Here is a 22,182-nt window from a genome sequence, read left to right on the forward strand (position 1 = left end):
GTGACTTCATCTTCGGTTGCCAGACTCATCATTGATATTAGCAGACAATGCCTCCCACTTGTATCGGTTTATTGAAAATAAAAAATAAAATTACACATGGGGGATTCACCCCATGACCTTTGGATTACTGTTGTGTGCTCTTTCCGCTGTGTCAATTGCTGCCTGGAAAATACACTAATATAAATGGCTCATGCCTCTCCTGACCCATGCTGAAAATGCTGTTATTATTATTATTGTTATTATTATTATTATTATTATTATTATCATCATCATCATTTTTAATGATTGCTCATGTAGAGCGCCCACTTGTATCGGTTTATTTTTGACCAAGCCCAGCATATATCATAAATTCGGACAAAATCATTGATGACAAGTAGGTGCAGTTCTCGTGTGAGTTATCTCCATTGATTCATTCTGAAGAGGATAAGTTCATGATATTAATGCATTCTACGTACACTTGTAAGGACGTGTATGTGCAGTGGGTGTCAATTTATGTTCCATGTGGTGTCCAAGTGTCTATTCTGAAAATATCTCACTTGGTGATAGACTTCTACAGATGTGAAACATAGACAGTAAAACATTTCAGAAAAGAAAAGAATAGAAGCCTTTATAATGTAATGCTGAAGATCAGATAACTAATGAACAGATACTAAATCACATGTAGCAGAAAAGAAATTTATGGCGCAACTTGTCTTAAATAAGGCTTTAGTTGGCAGCAAACATCATGAGGCATCAAGGAACTGTCAGTGTCATAATGGAATGTGAGGGTAAAAATGGTAGAATGAGACCAATGAATTTAGGGTGCAATTGTTATACAGAGATGATGAGGTTTGCACAAGAACTAGCATGGAGGGCTGTGTCAAACAAGGCACTAAACTGAAGACTACAATTACAACATGGTATCCAAAGACCTTTTGTCACAAAGTGTATATCTGTATGAATCAGACACTTGCTTCTTGCAGGTATCCACCAAGTAGAAGGATAATAGCAGAGAAAATGATGCTTTCTTCACTGGAAAATAAACAGACTTGTGACACGTCTGGAGGAATAAAGACTTCAGTCCAAAGAAACTGATATTTATTTAGGCAAAACAGTTTAAACATTCATATCCCCATTTGCATCAGTGGTTCAGATTGGTAGGAGGAGTTATGCCAGTGTCAATCAAAAGTGAATTGACACACAGAATAGATCACACATAGAATGTCTCATTGTGGCAGAGAAACACTGCAATCATATCAAATCATCCTTGGCACAGCTCTTGAAGTTTTTGCAGTAGCTGCATTATTTTGATTATAAATTTCACATGTGTACCTTCACCTATAGCCAGTTGTTACAGAGCTTACTGACTTTTTTTCTGGTTACTGAGGTATTAAGACACCCTATAAGCTGTTGGACTTACCTACAGTCCTCTGCTAGTGCCAAATGTTATGAAAGTTTATCACAGTTGAACATTTTCATTGTTAACAGTTGAGAAATAGTGAACTGTCCTGTCCTCTCCTCTCCTCTCCTCTCCTCTCCTCTCCTGTCCTCAGTCATTGTTCATAATGTTAAGTAGCAGGACATTAGTTATTTAATTAAATGATTTGAAGAACAGTTTTATCCTAAAACTTGTCATTAAAAAAATACAAGGTCATCTTACATCCTCAGATTAAACTATTGCTGCTGAGGCAAATATTTTGATGTTATATAATAGATTATGTGGGCTTGACTTACATTTACAGATGAAGGTTTAGCAATTTATGATGCATGCAGATTAGGGCTGAGCAAACAATATTAGGGTTCATATGGGAGCTAGCTTTCCTGATGCGCTGCAGTGCTTGACAGTAGCATCGACTACACTCGAGTAGCCACGTGACATTTGAATTGCGTAGCATAAATGAAAGGAATTTGCGATAAACTGTGAACTAGTGACAACAGCAAGCTATAACTCTGCTTAATAATTGACAGTTTCATATAACACAGAAGTAAATAGCATTAAGACCCACCATTGTACAAATGCTTGATGTATTAAACAAATTTCCAATAAGAGGTCTCATGCAATACCAGCATTTATGCGTATATAAATAGTTACACTGACTTTTAAGTGAAGATAACAGTCAAAGGGAAGTATCATATCCTTCAAAAAATATTACTTGACTCTACTTTGGCTATGAGAGAGTGGAATGATTAAGAAGTTGGTTGAAAATGAGCATTTTATCCCTGTTTATGTTTTGGAATAACAGGTAAAAATGCTGCCACTTTTAATCAGCTTGAAAAAAAGGTAGACATATCAAGCTCAAATTTGTCACGTAATAAGCTCTACAGCCCTGAAGTGGTGTAAAAAATTTTTAGCTTTTAAGTCAATGCAGTGAAAAGATATGGCTACTTATGTAACATATATTGATACTTGCAAATTCACTCGTTAAAACCTGTAGGTACCTCATGATCTAAGTCATGAAATTTGGCAAGAAGCGAGGTTTTACAGTACAAGTATAGGAAGAAATAATTGGTGTTGCTAATTACCAGAGGTTGTAATCATGAGGGCTAATAAAATAAATGAAAAATTACAACAGCAGATGCTGAATTAGACAAAAAAATTAAAATTAAAACATTCCTGGCACCGATATCCCACCAGTATTGATATTGATAAGGGCAAAAATCGCAGAGTTGAATGTACTATCAGTATAACTAATTACACTTGTATGGAACCCTCAGAGTGAGTCCTACTCTCACTTGGTCAGTTATTTTTTAAATCTAACAACAGCGTTATGGAGTTTGGTAGGTCGCACATTGAGAGAGCTCCACCATGCATATTGAGAGAGCTCCACCATGTCACTGAAATAATGTTTAACTTTCCTTATTTGTCATTATTGTAAAGCCTGTACTGTTGTAGCGTCTACAAGGCTACCCAACAGGATTCAAAGATCATTTCTAACTCAGTTACTGGTAGCTTTTTTGAAAAGCATGGGACAAATTTAGTCATATTATGAAAGAGAGAGGTGCACAGAATTTGCGAAGATACTATAGTAATGTGAGAATCAGTCAAAATAAATCCTCTTTGTTTCAAGTCTGAGTACAAATAAATATCCATAGATTATAAATTTCAGTCATCTGTGACCATCTGCAGATCTGAATTATAAGTGTAAAGTTTTAACCCTTAAATGTCATTAAAACCCTAGGAAGAACTACCTGTCTGTAGATAATCACAAAACAATTGCTGTCGCTGGCAGCATAGGGGAGACAACTGTATGCTTGTAGTAGAGCTGTCTAGAAAGCAAATGGGTATATCACACACACTTTTTGTATGTGGGTTATGCCTGTATGTTAGTGTACTTAAGGTAACTTGTGAATTTGCAGGTTGCAGCAGTGCTACAAATATATGGTTAAAATTTTTTGGCTCTTCTGTCATTTTCCACTTGTTTTTTATTCAGAAACTGCTGATGCAGTTAAGTCTTGGTGTATTCTGCACAAAGCTCAAAAATACATGAGATATAGTGGTTTGCATGTTCCTATTGTGCTCAGATCCAATAATAGAAAAGGATGTGGTATGTAGGCACTAAAACATATAATAATCAAGGAAGTTAGCGAAATGGAAGCAGTCTACTAGTTTCCTTTCCAGTCATTCTCTAAATGAGTTAATTATTTCAATGTTGATGAAAAGTTTTGATTTTAACCAACTTCAGTTTTTTTGTGTGTAGCTGTTCAGTATTTCAAGGGAAAATAAACACACACAATTACAGAGCAGATGGCATTTATGTATTCAGTAAAGTACGTGCAAAAAGTGTTGACTGATAACCGTAGCAGTCTGGTCCCTTTAATCCCACAAACCAACCAACCACCCAAAAAGTTTTAACTAAGGTCAGGTATTGCATAGAACACAGAATTCCCTCCAAATGACAGGTCACACCCTGTTGTATTGCAGCAATATCTACAAAAATACTGTGTGGCAATTACAATTAAATTAAGATGTTCTGAAAATACAATTCATTTGTGATTTGAGTGCTGAAGAAATGTGGCCATTGCGAAGAAATGCACAACACTGGAAGTTCTCAGTTCAGCCAGTTTCTAAGAATATACACATTCCATATTGTTTGTTACATATTGACACAAGAGAAATAAAGCCTGAAAAAATTAAGATTATATTATGTTTTTATGCTTATGGAAAGGAAAACTCCCTAGGTGTGAGCTTGTGTGTGTTGCACATAATAAGCTTTACCTGAAAATAGGTGACAGATGTGATTACTGAAAATGTAGAACATTTCGAGTCAACAAAACTCATTCTACCAAGCAAATCCTCACGTACAAAGATGTTTGATAATGATGAGAAGAGGAAACACAGCCATAGTAAGCATAGTTGCTCGTCAACTGGTATACAGGTCTCCTTTTAATAAAGTACTTGATACTCTTAACATTTAAACGAATCAAGACACTACACTGCAGTGTAAAGTTGTGGATGATGCCGTCAGCAACACCAGCTGGGCAAGTGATCCTTCCTGCATTATATAATATCATGTATAATACAGCGGACTACTGTTGTTAAGTCCTTTACCAAAAACAGTCTGAAAATTTTTGTGACTTTTTCAGAAAACCTCTAAGTTTTTTTTAAGCACCTTGTAACTTTGACATTTAGCTCATAGGAGGATAGGGACGCCATTGCTCCAGTAATGCCAATGAAGACGCAACTTCCTCTCCTGAGCCACCAGCAATTCATTTGGGGTAATGCACCATGTTACCACACTGTCAGTAAAGAAAACCAGTTTGTCTCAGTTATCAGTGGCACCTATGTCACTAGATAGTGTCAGTTGTGACCACTTAAGTTTACTAAATAGCTGTTTCAAACAAAAGAACAGTTTTTTTTATTAAATGTGAAAACATTTTAATATTTTATAACAGTGGTCATTTTGTTTCATTAATCGTATTTGATCTTTACTTCTTTGTCACATTGTCAGTTGGTACATCCTTATACGAGGTCTGTCTAACACGTATCCGACCTTTGATTTTCCACACAAATGGAGACGATAGCACAGTGTTACTGTACACAGTAAAGGAAGAGACCTTATGTGCGTGCGTGAATTTTGTCCCAGTCTTCCAACGCATCAGTCGCTGCCTGTCGGTCGCTGAGAGAGGGGCTACACAATGTGTTCATCTGATTACCAATTCTCTCATGATGACTGAACATGATGAGCAAAGATACTGCATCAAATTTTGTCGAAAGCTTGGTGATTCTCAAAGCGAAACAATTAGTAAGATTCAACAGGTGTTTGGAGAAGATGTGATGGTTGTAACACAAATTAAGGAGTGGTTCAACCGATTCAAAAATGGCTGCACCTCAGCGGAGAGTGACCAGCCTTCTGGCAGGCCCCAAACTGCTTGGAGAGCAGCTGTTGTTGAGAGGGTGCAAAATTTGGTGATGACAGATTGTCGTTTGACCAGGTGGGATATTGCCCAAGAGGTTGCACTGATTAAAGATTCCACACATGCCATTATGCGTGATGATTTGGGTGGCTGCGAAATTCGTGCCCAAGTGCCGAAACAAAAAGACCTCTGTTTTTATGTTGCACATGACCTTCTGGACACCACCAACATTGATCCTGGGCTTTTGAACACCATGATAACTGGAGGTGAGTCATGGGTGTACAGGTATGCCCCAGGAACAAAAAGACAGTCTTTTCAATGGAAGCATCCCGAGTCTCCAAGGCCGAGGAAAGTACGGCAGGTGCGAGGCAAGATCGAAGTGGTGCTGACTGTCTTCTTTGATGTCTGTGGAATTGTGCATCACGAATACGCAACAGAAGGACAAACAGTGACAAAGGAGTATATCAAGATGTTGTCCAGCGACTCCATGACCCAGTTTGGTGCAAAAGACCAGACATGTAGGTGGCGAAAAACTGGCAACTGCATCACAACAAAGCCCCCGCACATTCATCCACTTGATCCAAAATTTCTTGGCGGAACATAGAATTACAGCCATTCGCCAACCTCCCTACTCTTCAGACATGGCTCCTTGTGACTTCTGGTTGTTCCCAAAATTGAAGATGGCACTGAAAGGATCTCATTTTGAGAATAGAGAAGAGGTAATGCATAACACGACGACGGAACTGAACACCATTCCAATAGAAGACTTCCAGAGGCGTTTCCGGCAGTGGAAGGATCAGTGGGCTAAGTGTGTGCAAGCACCATGGGCCTACTTTGAAGAGGGTTAGGGTCCCAACCCAGTCAGGTATTCAAAATATTTTTTCTGGCCAAAGGTCGGATACATTTTAGACAGGCTTCATATGTCAAGGGGAAAAATATTTATCTGTGGTGAAAGGAATTTCTAAGTATGTCTTTCACAAAGAGCGTAATTCCATTCCTTAATAAGAAATTCATACTTGATACATTTCACAGCCTACCCACTGAGGTTCTTTTCGAGGGGAGAAGCAAAGCAGTAATTAACTGTCAGAATTTCTCATTTTATAATTAATATTTAGGAAACATCATTTAGCATACCGATCTTTTACATTAGCATATTTTTTATCAGATAATGAAACATCAAGGTTGGACTATACTTAATATTTTTTTTTTATTTTTTTAATTTTTTTCGAAAGAAGGAAAGAAAGCAAGTTAAAGCTATTTGAAGATGAGTGTACATTTAACTTGTGAACCATCAAAATATACAATGATTTTGCAGTAAATAATTGTTACAGGTGATAGTTGCTGGATATTTTTCAGGTATCAAATGCCTCTTGTTGATAAGGTGGAACACTGTGTTGGTTGGATCAGAAAACTTTCCCATTTTTGGCTTGGTTACGTTGAGATAAAATGCACATTACAAAGTGAAAATGGGCACCCACTGAGCATTTTTTTGTTATCACACAATAATAAACAAAATATGATTGTAAAAACAAGAAGAAAAAACAGTTTTGGTGGTGGTGACATGTCATTATGAAACAGTCATTAAAAATAAAGTTTGTAATGAGAAACTGAAAATAAGTTGCATTTTTTTTAATGGGAACCACAAATCATTAACCACAATTGTTGTAGTTCATGGTATGTGAAAACTGCATTCTTTTACAAACAAAAAGTAATTATTATAGAGTGATGACATTTAAAATAACAGAACATTTTAATTCTAAAACAAAGCTTATCATCCCTTTTTGTCTGGTACTTCAATTGGTGTTTGAGGGATGGATGGGACAAGGGAGTTACAGATTTGTTAACACTGCATGTCAGTCTCTTACATTGCAAAAATATACTTTCAAAGAACCTAGCAAACGTTTGGACCCGCTCTCCAGTCTCTGATGCTCAGTGCTAAAACATAGCCAACCATTCCATTGCCAACACTTCTCCCAAACCGACTTGGCATATTTTTTGTTGTTTTTTATGTTTGTGTGCTGATACTATAAAGCATGGAGTTAATGACAGTAATCTTGTCTTTTGGATAAACAGGTTAAATACTGGCAACCTACATTCTTGTAAAATGTGAGTGTATTCCTTTGAGTCCTACTGTATGAAATTTCAACCAATCCCCTCATTCTAGCTTCAGCATCCAGTCATAAACAACGAGAGCTGTCCTCCCTTTTGGTGCTGGGGCAACAGTGTTACATCTAAAGCAGTAAGTGTTATTGGGTCTCAACAGAGACAGTACCCATCTTCAAGCAAATCAGAAAGATACCATACGACAAAATTCCAGAAGACATTGCCACCTTGGAAGCACTGGAAACAGATCACTAGAAATACGTATCTGTAATGATGTGTACTGGTTTTTTAGTCTTGTACGCTTGTTGTGACAGAAACTTAAACCAGCAATGTATTGTTTGGTAAGACCAAAGACCTCCTTCACTCCCTCTGCAACATCATCTTACCCACAATTTTGCAACTATCTTTGAAACACCAGTTTCTTCAGAAATTTAGGTGATTGCACTTTTGTATACTGATGTTGTAGCCTCTGTTACTTCAGATAAGTGAGGCATGGTTCAAAGAGGACTTCTTCCTGTTATTAATCTCCTTGGCTTTATATAGTTGTTTGAATGCATAGAGCATGCATTCGTTGACAATTCCAAGTAGGACTAAGGGTTGGCTACAGGTGCGATTCCAGCCAGTTGCTGCCTAACAATACTTTTGATTGAGAGTGTACAGCGTATTTGGACTAGAATTTGTAATAATAGAATTGTTCATAGAACAAATGTTGCTGTAAGAATGATAAGGAAATGGATTGAATAGTTGTGTATTCTAGTACAGTGGTGTTACAGACATTGTGTGATATAAGATGCTCAGCTCTGAGTGCAGTGCTGAAATGAATGGGTAGTACAAAATTGAAGGTGCCATGTGAGAAAAATCTATCTCCTGCCATTTCTTTCATCAATAAGCAGCCTCCTTTTGACTAAGGACACCATGAATTCAAACGAAAATTATCACCACAGTTGTGTATGGTGTCCTATCAAAGAGCTGTCAGGTGCACTTTCTCTGAAGTTTTGTCAGATATTTGCAGTTTTGTTTTTGCAGTGTGTAGCTGGAATCAGCCTAAACAAATACTGCACATCACATCTTTGACATGACACCCAGTGTCAATGGATAGCTTAAGTTTGTTTCCCATTACAATCAAAATTATTTTTAAAGTGGAATTTTGTGCACTTATCCAATAGATTGGTACCCAGTTAATCAACTGTGATATTCAGTTTATCAATATGTGCTAACAGGGACAGTAAAACACATGGAGTAGTCAGTACTCCAACGGTAACTGGGCAGTGCTGCATGCGTGGCAGTAGCAGTCAGGGCAGGCAAGAACAGTGTTGTCACAGCTGGAGAGTCTTATGCTTGGCGTTTTGCTGTCCCTCTCAATGCGCATCAATGACACAAATATCGCACTGGGCCTAATTCGGGACTGCTCTTTTGAATACGAGTGTAAAATTCTGCTTTAAATATAATGTTGTTGTAACGGGAAACAAACCGAAGATTTCTGTCGACACTGTACAGTGCATGAAAGACGTAATTAGCATTATTTGTTTGGACTGAGTTCAGCTACACATCGCATAAATTAAATTTCAAATATTTGCCATAACATCAGAGAAAAGGCACTGGTTTGTGTTGTTTGCAATATACATCACAACTGAAGGTGCAAAACCAAACAAGTTTTAGTTGTCTTCTACAATTGGAATCACATGTAACAAAATAACTGCAACATCCAAAAAGTAAATTGCTTTCTCATTTCCTCTTAAACAATAGGCAAGGACAATAAATACCAATCTCATATGCACTGGCTGTATTCCTAAACTTATTGTTAGTATCTTAATGAGCATCTGCATCTGAACACAAACTATAGTTGTGTGAAAGAAGTTATGAAACATTGAATTGTCACTTGTTTGTGAAACTTCTAACATCAAAGGCAAAAGGCTCTGGAACACTGAACATAATCAGATGATGCAAAATGGCCAATTTGTTCTATAAAACCTCTCTATAGTTTGTGGATAAACAGTTGCAGTAATGATAATCTTGACAGACATTGGTATGTTGTGCAACTATTCATTTACCCAACTGCATGAATAATTTTACTATTTCCCTACTGTGTAATAAATGTACTCATGAATCATAAGCTGTTAAAGTAAGGTTCATTCTAATGTAAAATCAAACAGTGGAAAACCCAGGTTGAAATATCAGCAGTTTAAGGAAAAGATAGTTCCTACTTACCATAAAATGATGCCGTAAGTAGCCAACAGGCAGAACTTAAAGACACTTACACATTAACTTTCAGCAACATCCTTTGTCAGAAAAAGAAACACGCGTACAGATTTATTCATTCATTAAATCATACAAGCAAACACACCTCCCGCACACGACTGCCATCTCTGGCAGTTCGGACCAGTCCACGTGTGTGTGTGTGTGTGTGTGTGTGTGTGTGTGTGTTTTAATTGTCCCTGTCTGCAACTTAACATGCCATCTGTACACCTGTCTGCAACTTTTAATATGTCAGCTTTGCTGCAAGAAGCAATCAATCTCTTTATTACATTGTTGATACCTGTCGCTTTGTCTCTGAGATGGGTGAAGCATTATTTTGATACCATTTGGAAACTTGCTGGAGTAAATAAACTGCTATGTAATTGTTTATTGTACATGATATGGCTTGAGAACATATGGAATTGTTACTGAGTCGTGAATTGTTACATCCCAAAATTGATTGTCATAGATTACCTGTGTTGATTGCCATAGGTTATCTGTCACCAAACTGATAGTAAATGAAACATTTAAATTTAGCACTACCTGGAACTTAGCCAGTTGAAACATAATTGATCTTTTATATATTGTGAGAAAATTATGTAAATTTACATTTGTTTATGGTGGTATTGCTATATTTGTCTCTGTAACTACACTGTTTTTTTTTTTTTTCACAGTTGTGGGTGACATTTGACTTACTGAGGTACTCCAGACAAGTGTGCCAAGAAATATGTGACCACCTGAAGATACAACTTTTCAGGATACCCATAAGATCCCCTGTTACTGCAGTACCTGCTCCGGAGAAAAATGGTATGGGTAATGTAAACATACACATCACTGGTGGTGGAACTTCTAGACCATCAAGAAGTAGACATGTAAAGAAATCACAACACTAATGAGAAAATAATAGCTCAAAACTTCCACATTTTAAATTAGTGAAAAATTAAAACAGTTTGACGGGTTTGAATATTAATGTACATATATATAAATTTATATAATCTATATTTTTGTAATTGTTGATCAGATATCACTGCCTGATACATATTTTTATTGACTCTGTCTTTTAAAATATTTAAATAGAAAAAGGCTCAAATTATTGTCCAGAACTAAGCTCTGGCAAATGTCTTTTATCTGTATTGTTTTTCTTCTTTGTAATAATATTGTTAGTACTGGTGATATTTATTACTTTTGTGTAAAATTTTCATATAATTCAAGAAACTTGCAATAAGTGTGGGAAAATAGTACTTACATTTGTATTTTAGTGTAGCTATTATATATTTGATAAAAATAATACTGCGTGGGAATGTGATTCTGTTAATATCTGAAGTCGATAAATTTTATTTTGTTGCTTTCATTATTTTCAGGAGTTTTGTTGCTACTTATTTGAATATATTTATGAAACTACTGTACCTGTTTGTGTGACTACGTTCCCTACAGAATGGTTTGTTAGGTGTCTGTCTTGTTGAATCATCTGTGTGAACATTTATTTATAAAGAATATATTTAGTAGTAACCTCTTGATGAAAATACATCAGTTCACAGTATTCTTTACATCATATACTCGGTGATCAATTTTGTGGTGCGTGTCGTCGGTACGCTAAGAACAGTTAATAGAGAGAGCACTCTGTGCGCAACACACAATGTGTTTTTGTGATGACTTGTTTTCGCAATTGGAGTGCCTAAATATTTTGTAGTTACTCTTTTTGTATTTTTTCTTTACCCATATTTTTCATAAAATTTGGAAGTAAAGTGATCACAAATGTGATGAGCTGTGTTTTCAGTTGATGCCTGGAATAAATCTTTGATGAGAAGTAGTAGATGTATCTGCTCATACTGCCACCATACCCACCACTCTCCAATCTGCTCATCTGTCTCCAGTTTCAAAATCACAGTCATGCAGGTCCATGAAATTGATCAGAAGATGATACTCTTTCTCCAGGTTAATGATGATAGTAAAATAATATCCCCATTTTTTGTGTGTAACATGGAAACTGTGTAATGAGAGATTGTGTTTTCTGACAGTGTTGACAAATGATTTGTGATTTGAGTGTCCTTTTCAGTGAGAAGAGTGAATGCAGGTACCCAATCAGAATTAAATACAGCTTTAATAAATGTAACTGACAGGAATTTGCTGTGAAGGTGTTATACAGGGTGTAGAAAAATTATGTATATAAAATTGCAGCATGTTTGAGGAGACACTAGGGGAAACACTTTTTTATGTGAACAGAAATGTCACAGGTGCATGGTTTCCCCACCAGGGCCATGAGGGTTGTGATGCTATTTATGTTCAGCGACAGTGTTCAAACTGCTGTGTGATGAACATTCTCCAACATGTCTGGTAGTATTTCACACAGAAAGCTATGATAATTTCTCCGCTGTGCATGTTTGGCAGAAAATAAGGCCCAGTCAGATGGTTGTGAGCAATATCAGCCCACACACTTATAGTAAATCTTTGTTGATGTTGGAACTCATGAGTTGACTTACTATTTTTGCCAACTCCCAGATAGGTAGGTTCAGTATCTAAGCCTTCAAGAACCCCTAGTGGGGAAATGGTCCACCTGTGACATTTCTGTCGCATTAAAACGTGTTCCTCGTTTTCTCATTTAAACACTCAAAAACTTTGTACACACAATTTTTTTACACCCTGTATATACATGTTTTGGTTGGTTGTTCAGTTTATGTTCTCTGTTTCTGCTCATCATGGCTTAAGAACTGTAAGGAGGCTCAGGTTGCCATGAAGAATATATGGTTCAAGGCCAGGTATAACAGCCTTCTTTACTGTAGAATGAATTGTCAGTGTTTTTTTTCTGTAAGTTTAATTCAACATAATTACCTTGTACTATTCTTCTTGACAATCCTATTGTTTAGAAAACACAATCGGTACTTGGGGTAGGCAAGCTGAAAGTAATTTCAAATTCTCATTTTTGCAAAAGTGTCATGCTAACAAAATTTGTCATCTTTGCAACTAATATTAGTAAATGTTTTTTTAATACTATTATTTGGAGCTTTGAAGCAAGAAATAGTTTTGTGTTAAGTGACTTTCACAAAATAATGTCTCCAAATACTTTACATCAGTTTCCAATATCAGTATTCTCTTTATAAAATTGAAGTGTTTTAGTTTTGTGCTTAAGGCTATTAATGTGTATTGAAACACCTTTATTTAACGCGGGACTCTTCAGATGTTCATTTGTGCATTTATGACGATGTCCTGTACCATGCAAGTACTGTTTAATCCTCAGAAAGTTGTGCTCATGAAGTACGAGTAACATTACACAATTCTGCATTAAATAGATTATATTTAGAGTTGTTTCAGTTCCTATATTTGTCATAACAAACTTTGATTTGTACTGTAATGAGTATTTCAAGAAAGATGAGAAGACAGAACATCAAAAACCAAAACAAAAATATCATTCAGCAATTTCTCATTGGAATAGTAAATGATGATCAACATTATTCAGATAAAGATCAGTAAATTGTAACATGATTTAGAAACGTGTGTTTAGGGCAGTGGCAGAGGTGGGTGGGGTGGGGGTGGGGGGGTTGTAAATGTAGTGGATATAGAGGAATACAAATAAGATCATAAGGTATTGTTGAGAATAGTTTAGAGCAATTAAGTTTGTGGAAAATCCAGAATGGAACATAATCTTGTCTAAGGGTAGATCATTTTTCACCTAATGTTTTTGAAGAGGTGTGGAGCCAAATACATACACAGAAAGGAGTAGTAAACTGCCAAATTTTGGATGTAATTCTTCTACAGGAGCCTCTCTCCCTTCCCCTTCTTCCTTCCTCCCTCCCCTTCTCCCTTCCTCCCTCCCCCTTCCTCCCTCCCCTTCTTCCTTCCTCCTCCCCTTCTTCCTTCCTCCCTCCCTCCCTCCCTCCCTCCCTCCCCCTTCCTCCCTCCCCTTCTCCCTTCCTCCCTCCCCTTCCTCCCTCCCCTTCTTCCTTCCTCCCCCCTTCTTCCTTCCTCCCTCCCTCCCTCCCCCTTCCTCCCTCCCCTTCTTCCTTCCTCCCTCCCCTTCCTCCCTCCCCTTCTTCCTCCCTCCCCTTCTTCCTCCCTCCCCTTCTTCCTCCCTCCCCTTCTTCCTTCCGCCCTCCCCTTCTTCCTCCCCTTCTTCCTTTCTCCCTCCCCTTCTTCCTTCTTCCCCCCCTTCTTCCCTCCCCTTCTTCCTTCTTCCCTCCCCTTCTTCCTTCTTCCCTCCCATTCTTCCTCCTTCTCCTTCTTCCTTCCTTCTCCCCCTTCCTCCCTCCCCTTTTTCCTTCCTCCCTCCCCTTTTTCCTTCCTCCCTCCCCTTCCACCTTCCTCCCTCGTCCCTCCCCCCCCCCCTCTCCCTTCCTCACACACATTATCAGTGTTTGCAGTGTTGTACACACAATATTCTTGTTGCAATCCAAATAATGTTTGGTCAAGGAAGATAATTTATTCGGATGCACATAATTTCAGGCTCATAGGATTAGTGCTTTAGTCCTCACTGCCCTGGGTATTCGACATAGCCATATCTGTGTTCTCTGCCCAGTATTTATGAGATAGTACTCTCAGTGCACAACACTTTAATTTTTATTTCTATTCTGCCATAAAGCAAGCATGTGATCTGAGAGGAATTTAACCCCTGTCTTAACCAATTATGTGATATCTGTTAGATGATTATTAAGATCTTACGTGGTGCCAGAAATCCTCCTTAATTTGATTGATTGACAGCCTACACATCCTTTGCTGAACCCAACACACACACACACACAATGCTATTCACCACCTGCAGACGACTGTGTGTGTGTAGGGGGCGGGAGGGGGGGGCACTCGCCACCTGAAGAAGTGAATATTTTCCATCAGTCTACTTCTGAGTGTGCCTGACTGCCGCTCGATGCCTTCTCTATGTGATGAGTATCACTCTGTCGTAATTTGTTTAGTAATTCCATTCTGGATTGGGGGGGGGGGGGTGCAGACATTTTTTCATCCGTTTATAAATATGGGAGGACCTTGTGGCCAATACGTGTATCTGCAGGGTAGCTTCTCAATGATTTGCTAACAAATTGATTTCTGTTTTCTTCTTATATTGTTCTTTCTTCATTTCTCTCCATAATCTGTTTCTAACACATTTTTAGTCTGTGCAATTAACTGGGAATGTGATCTTGTTTTTATTTATATCAGATGCATCCACTGTAGTTCATAAAATTTGTAAGTGGTATGTAAAAGAGGCTCAAAATATGCAAGAAGCAGTGTCGTTATGAAGTAGGAACATGTTGATTAAAGTCATAAACTATGAACCATGCTGATTCATGTGAAGAGACAGTATAGTCTATTAACCTTGTTTTTAGGTGCATATGTTTATGTTGTACAATTATTAGTGTGGATGACAGATGTCACAGAACTATTAAAATGTATCTAGAATAAGGAAAATCATTTTTAAAAGACGATTCTTAAATTTATTTGACAAAATCTTAATTATAATTTATACATTTGATTGTCTACAGTGTTCTATTTAATATAATGGACATTATTTCATGACTGCTATATTGATTCCAAGCATATTACACAAATATCTTTGCAATGTTCTCCACACATCTATGTTTTACATTCAGCACTTCTTCCTTGTACTTTTGCCTCTTCCTCTTTCACAGGCTTGACAACTCCCTCTGGAGCCTGATGGCTTCTCAAGATCAACCATTTCCTTTTCCTCAACACCAAGTAACAGTCAGATGCTCTTCCTTATTTTGACTGCATCTTGGGGATTAGATAATTGGCGTTGTATCTGAGATTTAATCATTTCCCAGACAATATCTGCCAAAAAGTTCCTTAATGACAATTGAGGTGAACTGACATTGAATTTCAGAATGCAAATTACATCAGTTACACGTATGTTCAGAAGATCAAAAAATATCACAGGGTCACGAGGCATGGTTGATACAGTGAGTACAGTTTTACTTTTCCTTGGGCACTATGACACAAGAGCATACCTGTCTGTGTTCTTATTTGAGAGCATTTCTTTCAGGATCTCTCATCTTGATTTTCTCATTGTCCACTGTTCCAACATTGACAGAACCAAATTCATACTTCTTAATTAGATGTCACTTGTTACATTCGTGTTTGTTTCAGAAATAGGTTCCACTAATCTCAACTCATCATCACTAGCAGCATTACTGACACAGAACTTTCCTTTAGGCTGTTGTCGGACATATAGTACGAGGTACATTCCGCCATGCACTGTATGGTGGTTTGCAGAGTATGTGTAAGGACAGTCAAATGAAAACCAAACACCTGCCATCGAATGGTTCCATTCAGAAGTAATCACCACATGCATTAAGACATTTATCCCACTGGAGGATGCAAAGATCAATCCTGTTTCGTAGAACTGATGGATCCACATCCACACCCAGTCTTGCACTTCCTCGTCCGGCTGAATTCGATGTCTATGCATGTCTTCCTACAGGTTGCCAAAGATGTGAAAGTTGCACAGGAAAGACCCGGGCTGTACGAAGGGTGTGGTAGTGTTTCCCAACCAAATAGCTGACGTGTAGCCTTTGTCTGATTGGATATGTGGGGACAGGCATTTTCATGCAACAGGATGATTCTGTCCAACAGCTTCCATGGGCATTTTGACTTCATTGCAGTTTCTCCAAAGTGTCTTCATAGCATTGTGCATTGATTGTGGTTCCACACTAGAACAACTCGATGAACAGAGAGCCCCAGCAATAGAAGGAGGTCATCATTACCTCACCACAATTTGTATGAACAGCTTTCCACTGTTGACTTTGCCATTTGCATTCAGTCTGTCAGAATGCTGTTGGACAGAATTGTCCTGTTGCATGATAACACCCACCACCATACTGCTAATCAGATGCAGGCTACACTTCAGTGATTTAGTTGGGAAACACTGCAACATCCTTTGTACAGCCCGGATCTTTCCTATGTGATTTCACATATCTTTGGCGACCTAAAGAAAGACATACATGAATGTTGATTTCAGTGTGACCATGAAGTGCAGGAGTGGGCTTGGTTGTGGATCCGTCGGCAGCTAACTGTGTTCTATGAAATAGGAATTGATCATCTGGTCTCCCAGGGCAATAAACGTCTTAACATGTATAGTGACTAGTTTTGACCGGAACCATTCCATGGTCCCGTTGTGGCAGGTGTTCAGTTTTTATTGGACTGCCCCTCATATGTAGACATAGATGTAGTTCCAAATTAATTGTGTAGTCAGTCTTAATATCAACAAGACCAAATGTTTTTAATCCTTATTTTTGCAGGTTTACTAGGTATGTTATGCCCAGATGACCAATGCTCCCTAAAAGACAAAAGCTGCTTGTCGAGGGTTACATACTCCCTTGGAGAGAAAAGATCACTAAATTCACTACCCCCAAGTTCAAATACTTCTCTGACGGGAGCTGGTTCATCTTCCACTGCCAAGAATGATCAATATTTACATTATCTAACCACAAACATCGATACATACATTATCTAACCACAAACATCGATATAGGAAACGAAATATCTTCTCACTCTCACTCATAGTAAGAAAACAACACACCAGTCCATTGTCTTAAGAGTTATCCCACAGCTGCTGCAAATTCATTCTTGAATAATGCATTTTACCAATGAAGTTAAGTATTCCAGTGAAAGATCTTATCTCTGTGATACTTGTCAATTTTGCATCTCTTTCTCTGGTAAATCTTGAACGAACATTTTTAGTGTCAACATTACAAGAAACAATAATTTGTAATATGTCAACAGTCAGATACAGACTCAAGGCTTCTGTTGGACTCCTTGGAGCCATAACTTTGCTTTCAAGCAGATGGATAATTATGTTACTTGCTGAAGTATGGACATTTTTTTTTTCTAGGAACTTTCATGTCCCAACTTTTTACACCATCCTTCCCATAATAAAATTATGAACTGAACACACCCTTATCAGTCAATTCAAACAAACACGAACAATAAATATACATGTAGTAAAAAGTGCGGCTCCAAAAATCAACACACAGTGTTGTATTCTTGCAACAAATATTACTCGGGGACACCTGTCATCCACATGCTTAGTGTAGGTTTAAGGCTTCACAATACGCTTCTAATAAAGTAAGAAGTGAATATCATGTAGGAAGTAGTTAATCTTCAGAAGGAACGCTGGAATGTAAAATGAAGATAGATGTAAAAACATAGCAAGTCATCAGGATATTTAGCCAAGATTGACTGGGGTGGGAGGCATATGAGAGGAATGGGATGCAAGAGACATTGTTTGTATTTCAAATTGATCAGAGTTCAGTAGAGGAGAGGAGACATGTAACTAGCTTAAAGGGCAGAAATCACTGAATAATAGAAGTTGGGTATTAAGTAGAATGTTAGTGTGACAGGTGCAGACATTACTTAAGACACAGCAAGCACTCAAGCTGTATCCCTTCCCCTTCGCCTCTGACCTCTACTGTTTATTTTTGCTTTGTGCTATACCCCTTACTTTGTTCTTTAAATTCCTCCTTGTTGCTCTCATATCTCTCCTCCCTCTAAATCTCATTGTCTTTTACAATACCATTTAGTGGCGTTCTCTTGTCTAACTTTTGCCTCCTTACTGAAATAGCTCCTTGCACCAGCCAAGTAACAACTACTTCTTATTAACAGCCTCTCTCTTTTGCTACTGTGCACTTTTGTGTGTCATGTGTTCTAGACATGTGCCTTGATTCCTAGCTTGTACCCTGTAATATGGTGTTACAATCAAAATCTACTTCCTGTACAATTTTTTTTATTTTGCAGTTTCAATTTTTTTTCCCCATCAGAAAGGAGATATGTTGTTATACAAAATTTGTTGATAGCATCTCCTCCCCAATCTGAGGTCGAGCTCCCTCTCTAATGACAGGACATTCAACGCTAATTTTCCTTCTATTCCTTTTGGTAAAATGTAGCTCATGAGGGGTTCCTTGGTATAAATGGAGACACTGCCATTGAAATGATGCCCTGATAATACTACCAGGGAATTGCAACTAGTTAAGTTTGGAATGTTGTAGTGACATGTGTGTACTTTTGGTCATTCTGTAAGCACAAGTGTTGTCATTAACCCTATAGCAATGTTTTCTTGTAGTCATTATTATCTTTCATTCACATTATTTCTTCTCTTCTGCATTTTTCTGTGTGTTTTTACCATTGCAATATGGTGTTAAACATCTGTTCACCTTTTAATTTGTGGTGGAGGTTGCTTTAGTCCATGAATTTCCATGTTGTACTTCTGTTTCAGATCTGAGATTTGTTTCACATACCTGAGATTCATTTCACATTACTTCTGTTAAAGGAATTTCTTGCACTGATTTGAAAAAGTTCTCATTTTGATGACTCTTTTTAAACTAATAATATGAAGTGAACAGCATTGAAATTCATTACAATCACATGCTTCTCCTAATAAGTGGCAAATGCAGACTGGCATTGTCAATTCTTAGCTTTTGTAAAGTTCAGTGTAAAATCTTCTCTTCAGAGCTGCATGGGAGACATTTGATGAATATGTGTATTTTTAACTTGATACAGCTTTCCTAAATTGAGACAGTAATTTAATGTGGCAGTTGTTCAGCTCAAAGCTATCAGTTGAATATCTTTCAGAACTGAATCTGTGTACCACTCAGAAATCTGTATTATGTACTTAATTATATAATGTGTGATTTAGCCAAAAAATAAATATATATGTTAATCACTCCAGAAATTTTTGAGCATGATGCACAGCTTAAATTTTATGAAGTTTATTTTATTTTTCCCATTCTGGCAGCAATGTTCTCTTGTAACACTACACTAGTATTTTTGCAGTATTTATTTAACCCCAGTGTTAAGAGAACATTCAGATATGTTAAACTGTTTGTTATAATTGCTTCGGCATTTGTACAAGATGTTTTTTGTTCCCTTTATAATGGAGGTTAATACATATGTTGGTTTGTTAAGCATTGTTGTTCATTATTTGCTTATTCCACTCACCTTCTTAAACCTGCAACAGAAACTTCAGTGCAAAATAAAATATTCTACAGAATAAAAAGGATTACTCAATTTTTTGTTCGTAAGTTCAAAATTGTTTGTGTGTCCTAATTTTGTGGCATTGACTGAATGATAGAACTACAAACATAGTCATCACACACATTTAAGTGGCAAAACTAGAGCACCAACATAAATCCATTAGTAAGTCATACAACTACTTTATAAAGTCCAAAAAAAGAATTGTCATAAAAATTCCTTTTTCTTTTAACTTGATGGTCTTAATATCTAACATACTCAGAACAATCAAGAATGGCAACCACTCCTTTTATTTACATGTAAATTCCAGGTGATTGGTATATTTCAGTCAGTTGGTGTAATGTAACTTCACTAGGTTTTGGCTGAGTTGATTATTTATGTTATCCTCTACCCCAACAGTTTCTTTATTTAATTCTAATTTTTCAACCACTGTTGAAAGCTACCTCTCCTCTCCTCTCCTCTCCTCTCCTGACCTCTCATACTTCTGTTTCTTTGACCCACACACCATGTCCCACTCTGCACTTGAAAGCTATAGTGAGTTGGCATAAGCTGATCCCTTACTGTTGCAGTGGGTAGGGCACGGCAGCTTAGCTTGCCTCTCACATCAGCAATATAATACAATTTTGTAAATACCTCTATAGCAACACACCAGTACTGTTACACCTCTGTATATGGCTACTATTATTTCCTACAGCAGTGTAAAGCTGGCAACAGTGCTGTGAGCTGTCGGGGTCTTCTTATGCCATCTCGACTGTAGTAAAATGAAATTTTTTATGCTGTTACATCGGGCAATGCTCCACGTGTCAGCTGTTGGTGAAGGTTGCCTTATTTCTGTTATCTTCTTCTATCCTCGTGTATCTCTATTAATGTATCATTTCAGTGTGAACTTTCTTTTTGGAGTGATCTTGTAAGGTATCTTCAGACCCATCCTTCCCCCCTTTTTCCTTTCCTCACATCAGTTGTCTTTCATTTTAGTTGAGGGCCTGTAACAGATTAAGATATGATTTATTGTGTCATATGCTATATTTGGTTATTGATATTGACAGCAGTGTATATACATCATTTTAAAGTAGATAGGATGTTAGTTTAGATCGCTAAAATATTTGTACAAAGTAGTTTTTCATCTATGCACATCCTGCAGTATTTTCGCATTGTAGGTTGACTCAGTATTGTCAGTTTACAGTTTCCAAGGTTAGTGGCTCCTTCCCTGGTTGATTCAAAAATTTTATCTATTACATACTGTAATGTTGATCTATAACAATTCTTTTAGTATGTGAATAACTGGCTGGCAAGGGTGTAACACTTTTCAGTAGGAACATTATTAAAACGCTCTTTGCTGCGCTGCTTGAACCAGCTTTTGCTTTAAAGAATAATTATCTTAAGAAAATGGTGTTTATGATGCCTTTTTAGTCAGATTTATGTTATAAACAACACCTGCCATAGGACATATTTCAGATGTTTGAAATCTGGTGACTTTTTGGAACAGAGCAGAAGTACAGGAATGCGTGCGCACCTCCCACCCCAAGTGGGAGTGTAGAATTTCTCCTACATAAATTTTCAGTTGCAGTCTGACTTTTGTTCCCATATCAAAATGAAGTACGGGATTGAGCACCAGATTTTTTGGTTTGGATGACTGTCAGATGACTGTAACAGTTTGTTATGATGCCTGCAGATTTCTTCACCTGCACAATTGGTAAATTGATTGTGTTTGAAATTTTATGTATGGGAAAGTTTCCAGTCAGTGGGTCACTTGTAACAGAAAACAGTTAAATATGTATTAAATGACTGTAAATTGTTACATAACGTTCAGTTGATTCCGATAATTACATAAAATGAAAAAATACATATATCAAACTTAAAGGTATACACACTTAATCTCCAGTGTTGGCGGTTTCAAAAATTCATTCATCAGTTGAATGAGAGATGTACCATGTATTCAGTAAAATTACGCCAGAATTGCTGGCCAGTACTTAACCTACAGGAAAAATGACAGTTGCTGATAGGCACATAGAACAGTACATAACTAATAGTTCTGAAAGCTAGGATAGTGTACCTGTCAGTGGTACTGATGTAGTTACTGGCCAGCGATTCTGTTCTAATTTTTGATTAGACATGTACTCACTCATGTGCTGTTATCTGTCTAAAGACCAGAATGAAATGAACACAGGGTGCAAGTTGCGTGAAAGTATACGTATAACAATGTGACTGTTAAATATCTTATATTGCATTTCACAGGTAGCTGTTGTGCTTCTTTCATCACAAAAATTTCAGCAAGAATTAATAGCCAGTTTGTGAAAGTAATGCGTAATACATGCTGTAAAAAGTGCTTTATGAAATGATAGGTCCTTAATAACTACTACTACATTGGCGCCCGTGGTTGTTTCTTTCATTGTCTGTATTTTTTGAATAATCACTACCTACAAATTCCTGACATTCTTCATCTTTTATTTTTAATAGTGGTTTATCAGCTACTTTTCAGGTCGGTAAGGAGGCATGTTGATTCTACTATGTTATGTTTGTAGAGCGATACAGTAGCACATTTTT

At 37.3% G+C, this 22,182-nt stretch overlaps 1 protein-coding gene across 3 annotated transcripts in view; it reads left to right on the forward strand.

Moving 5' to 3' along the window:
* LOC126174800 (cholinephosphotransferase 1) overlaps positions 1-22,182 on the forward strand; it is a 154,059-nt gene that overhangs the window by 123,367 nt on the left and 8,510 nt on the right. For all 3 annotated transcript variants that reach the window (XM_049921172.1, XM_049921173.1, XM_049921175.1), the window contains one exon: positions 10,347-10,479. In XM_049921172.1, coding sequence (XP_049777129.1) covers positions 10,347-10,479 — 133 coding nt within the window. The remainder of the gene's footprint in view (positions 1-10,346; positions 10,480-22,182) is intronic.

This window comes from Schistocerca cancellata, chromosome 3 (assembly GCF_023864275.1).
Source record: "Schistocerca cancellata isolate TAMUIC-IGC-003103 chromosome 3, iqSchCanc2.1, whole genome shotgun sequence".
Taxonomy (NCBI): domain Eukaryota; kingdom Metazoa; phylum Arthropoda; class Insecta; order Orthoptera; family Acrididae; genus Schistocerca; species Schistocerca cancellata.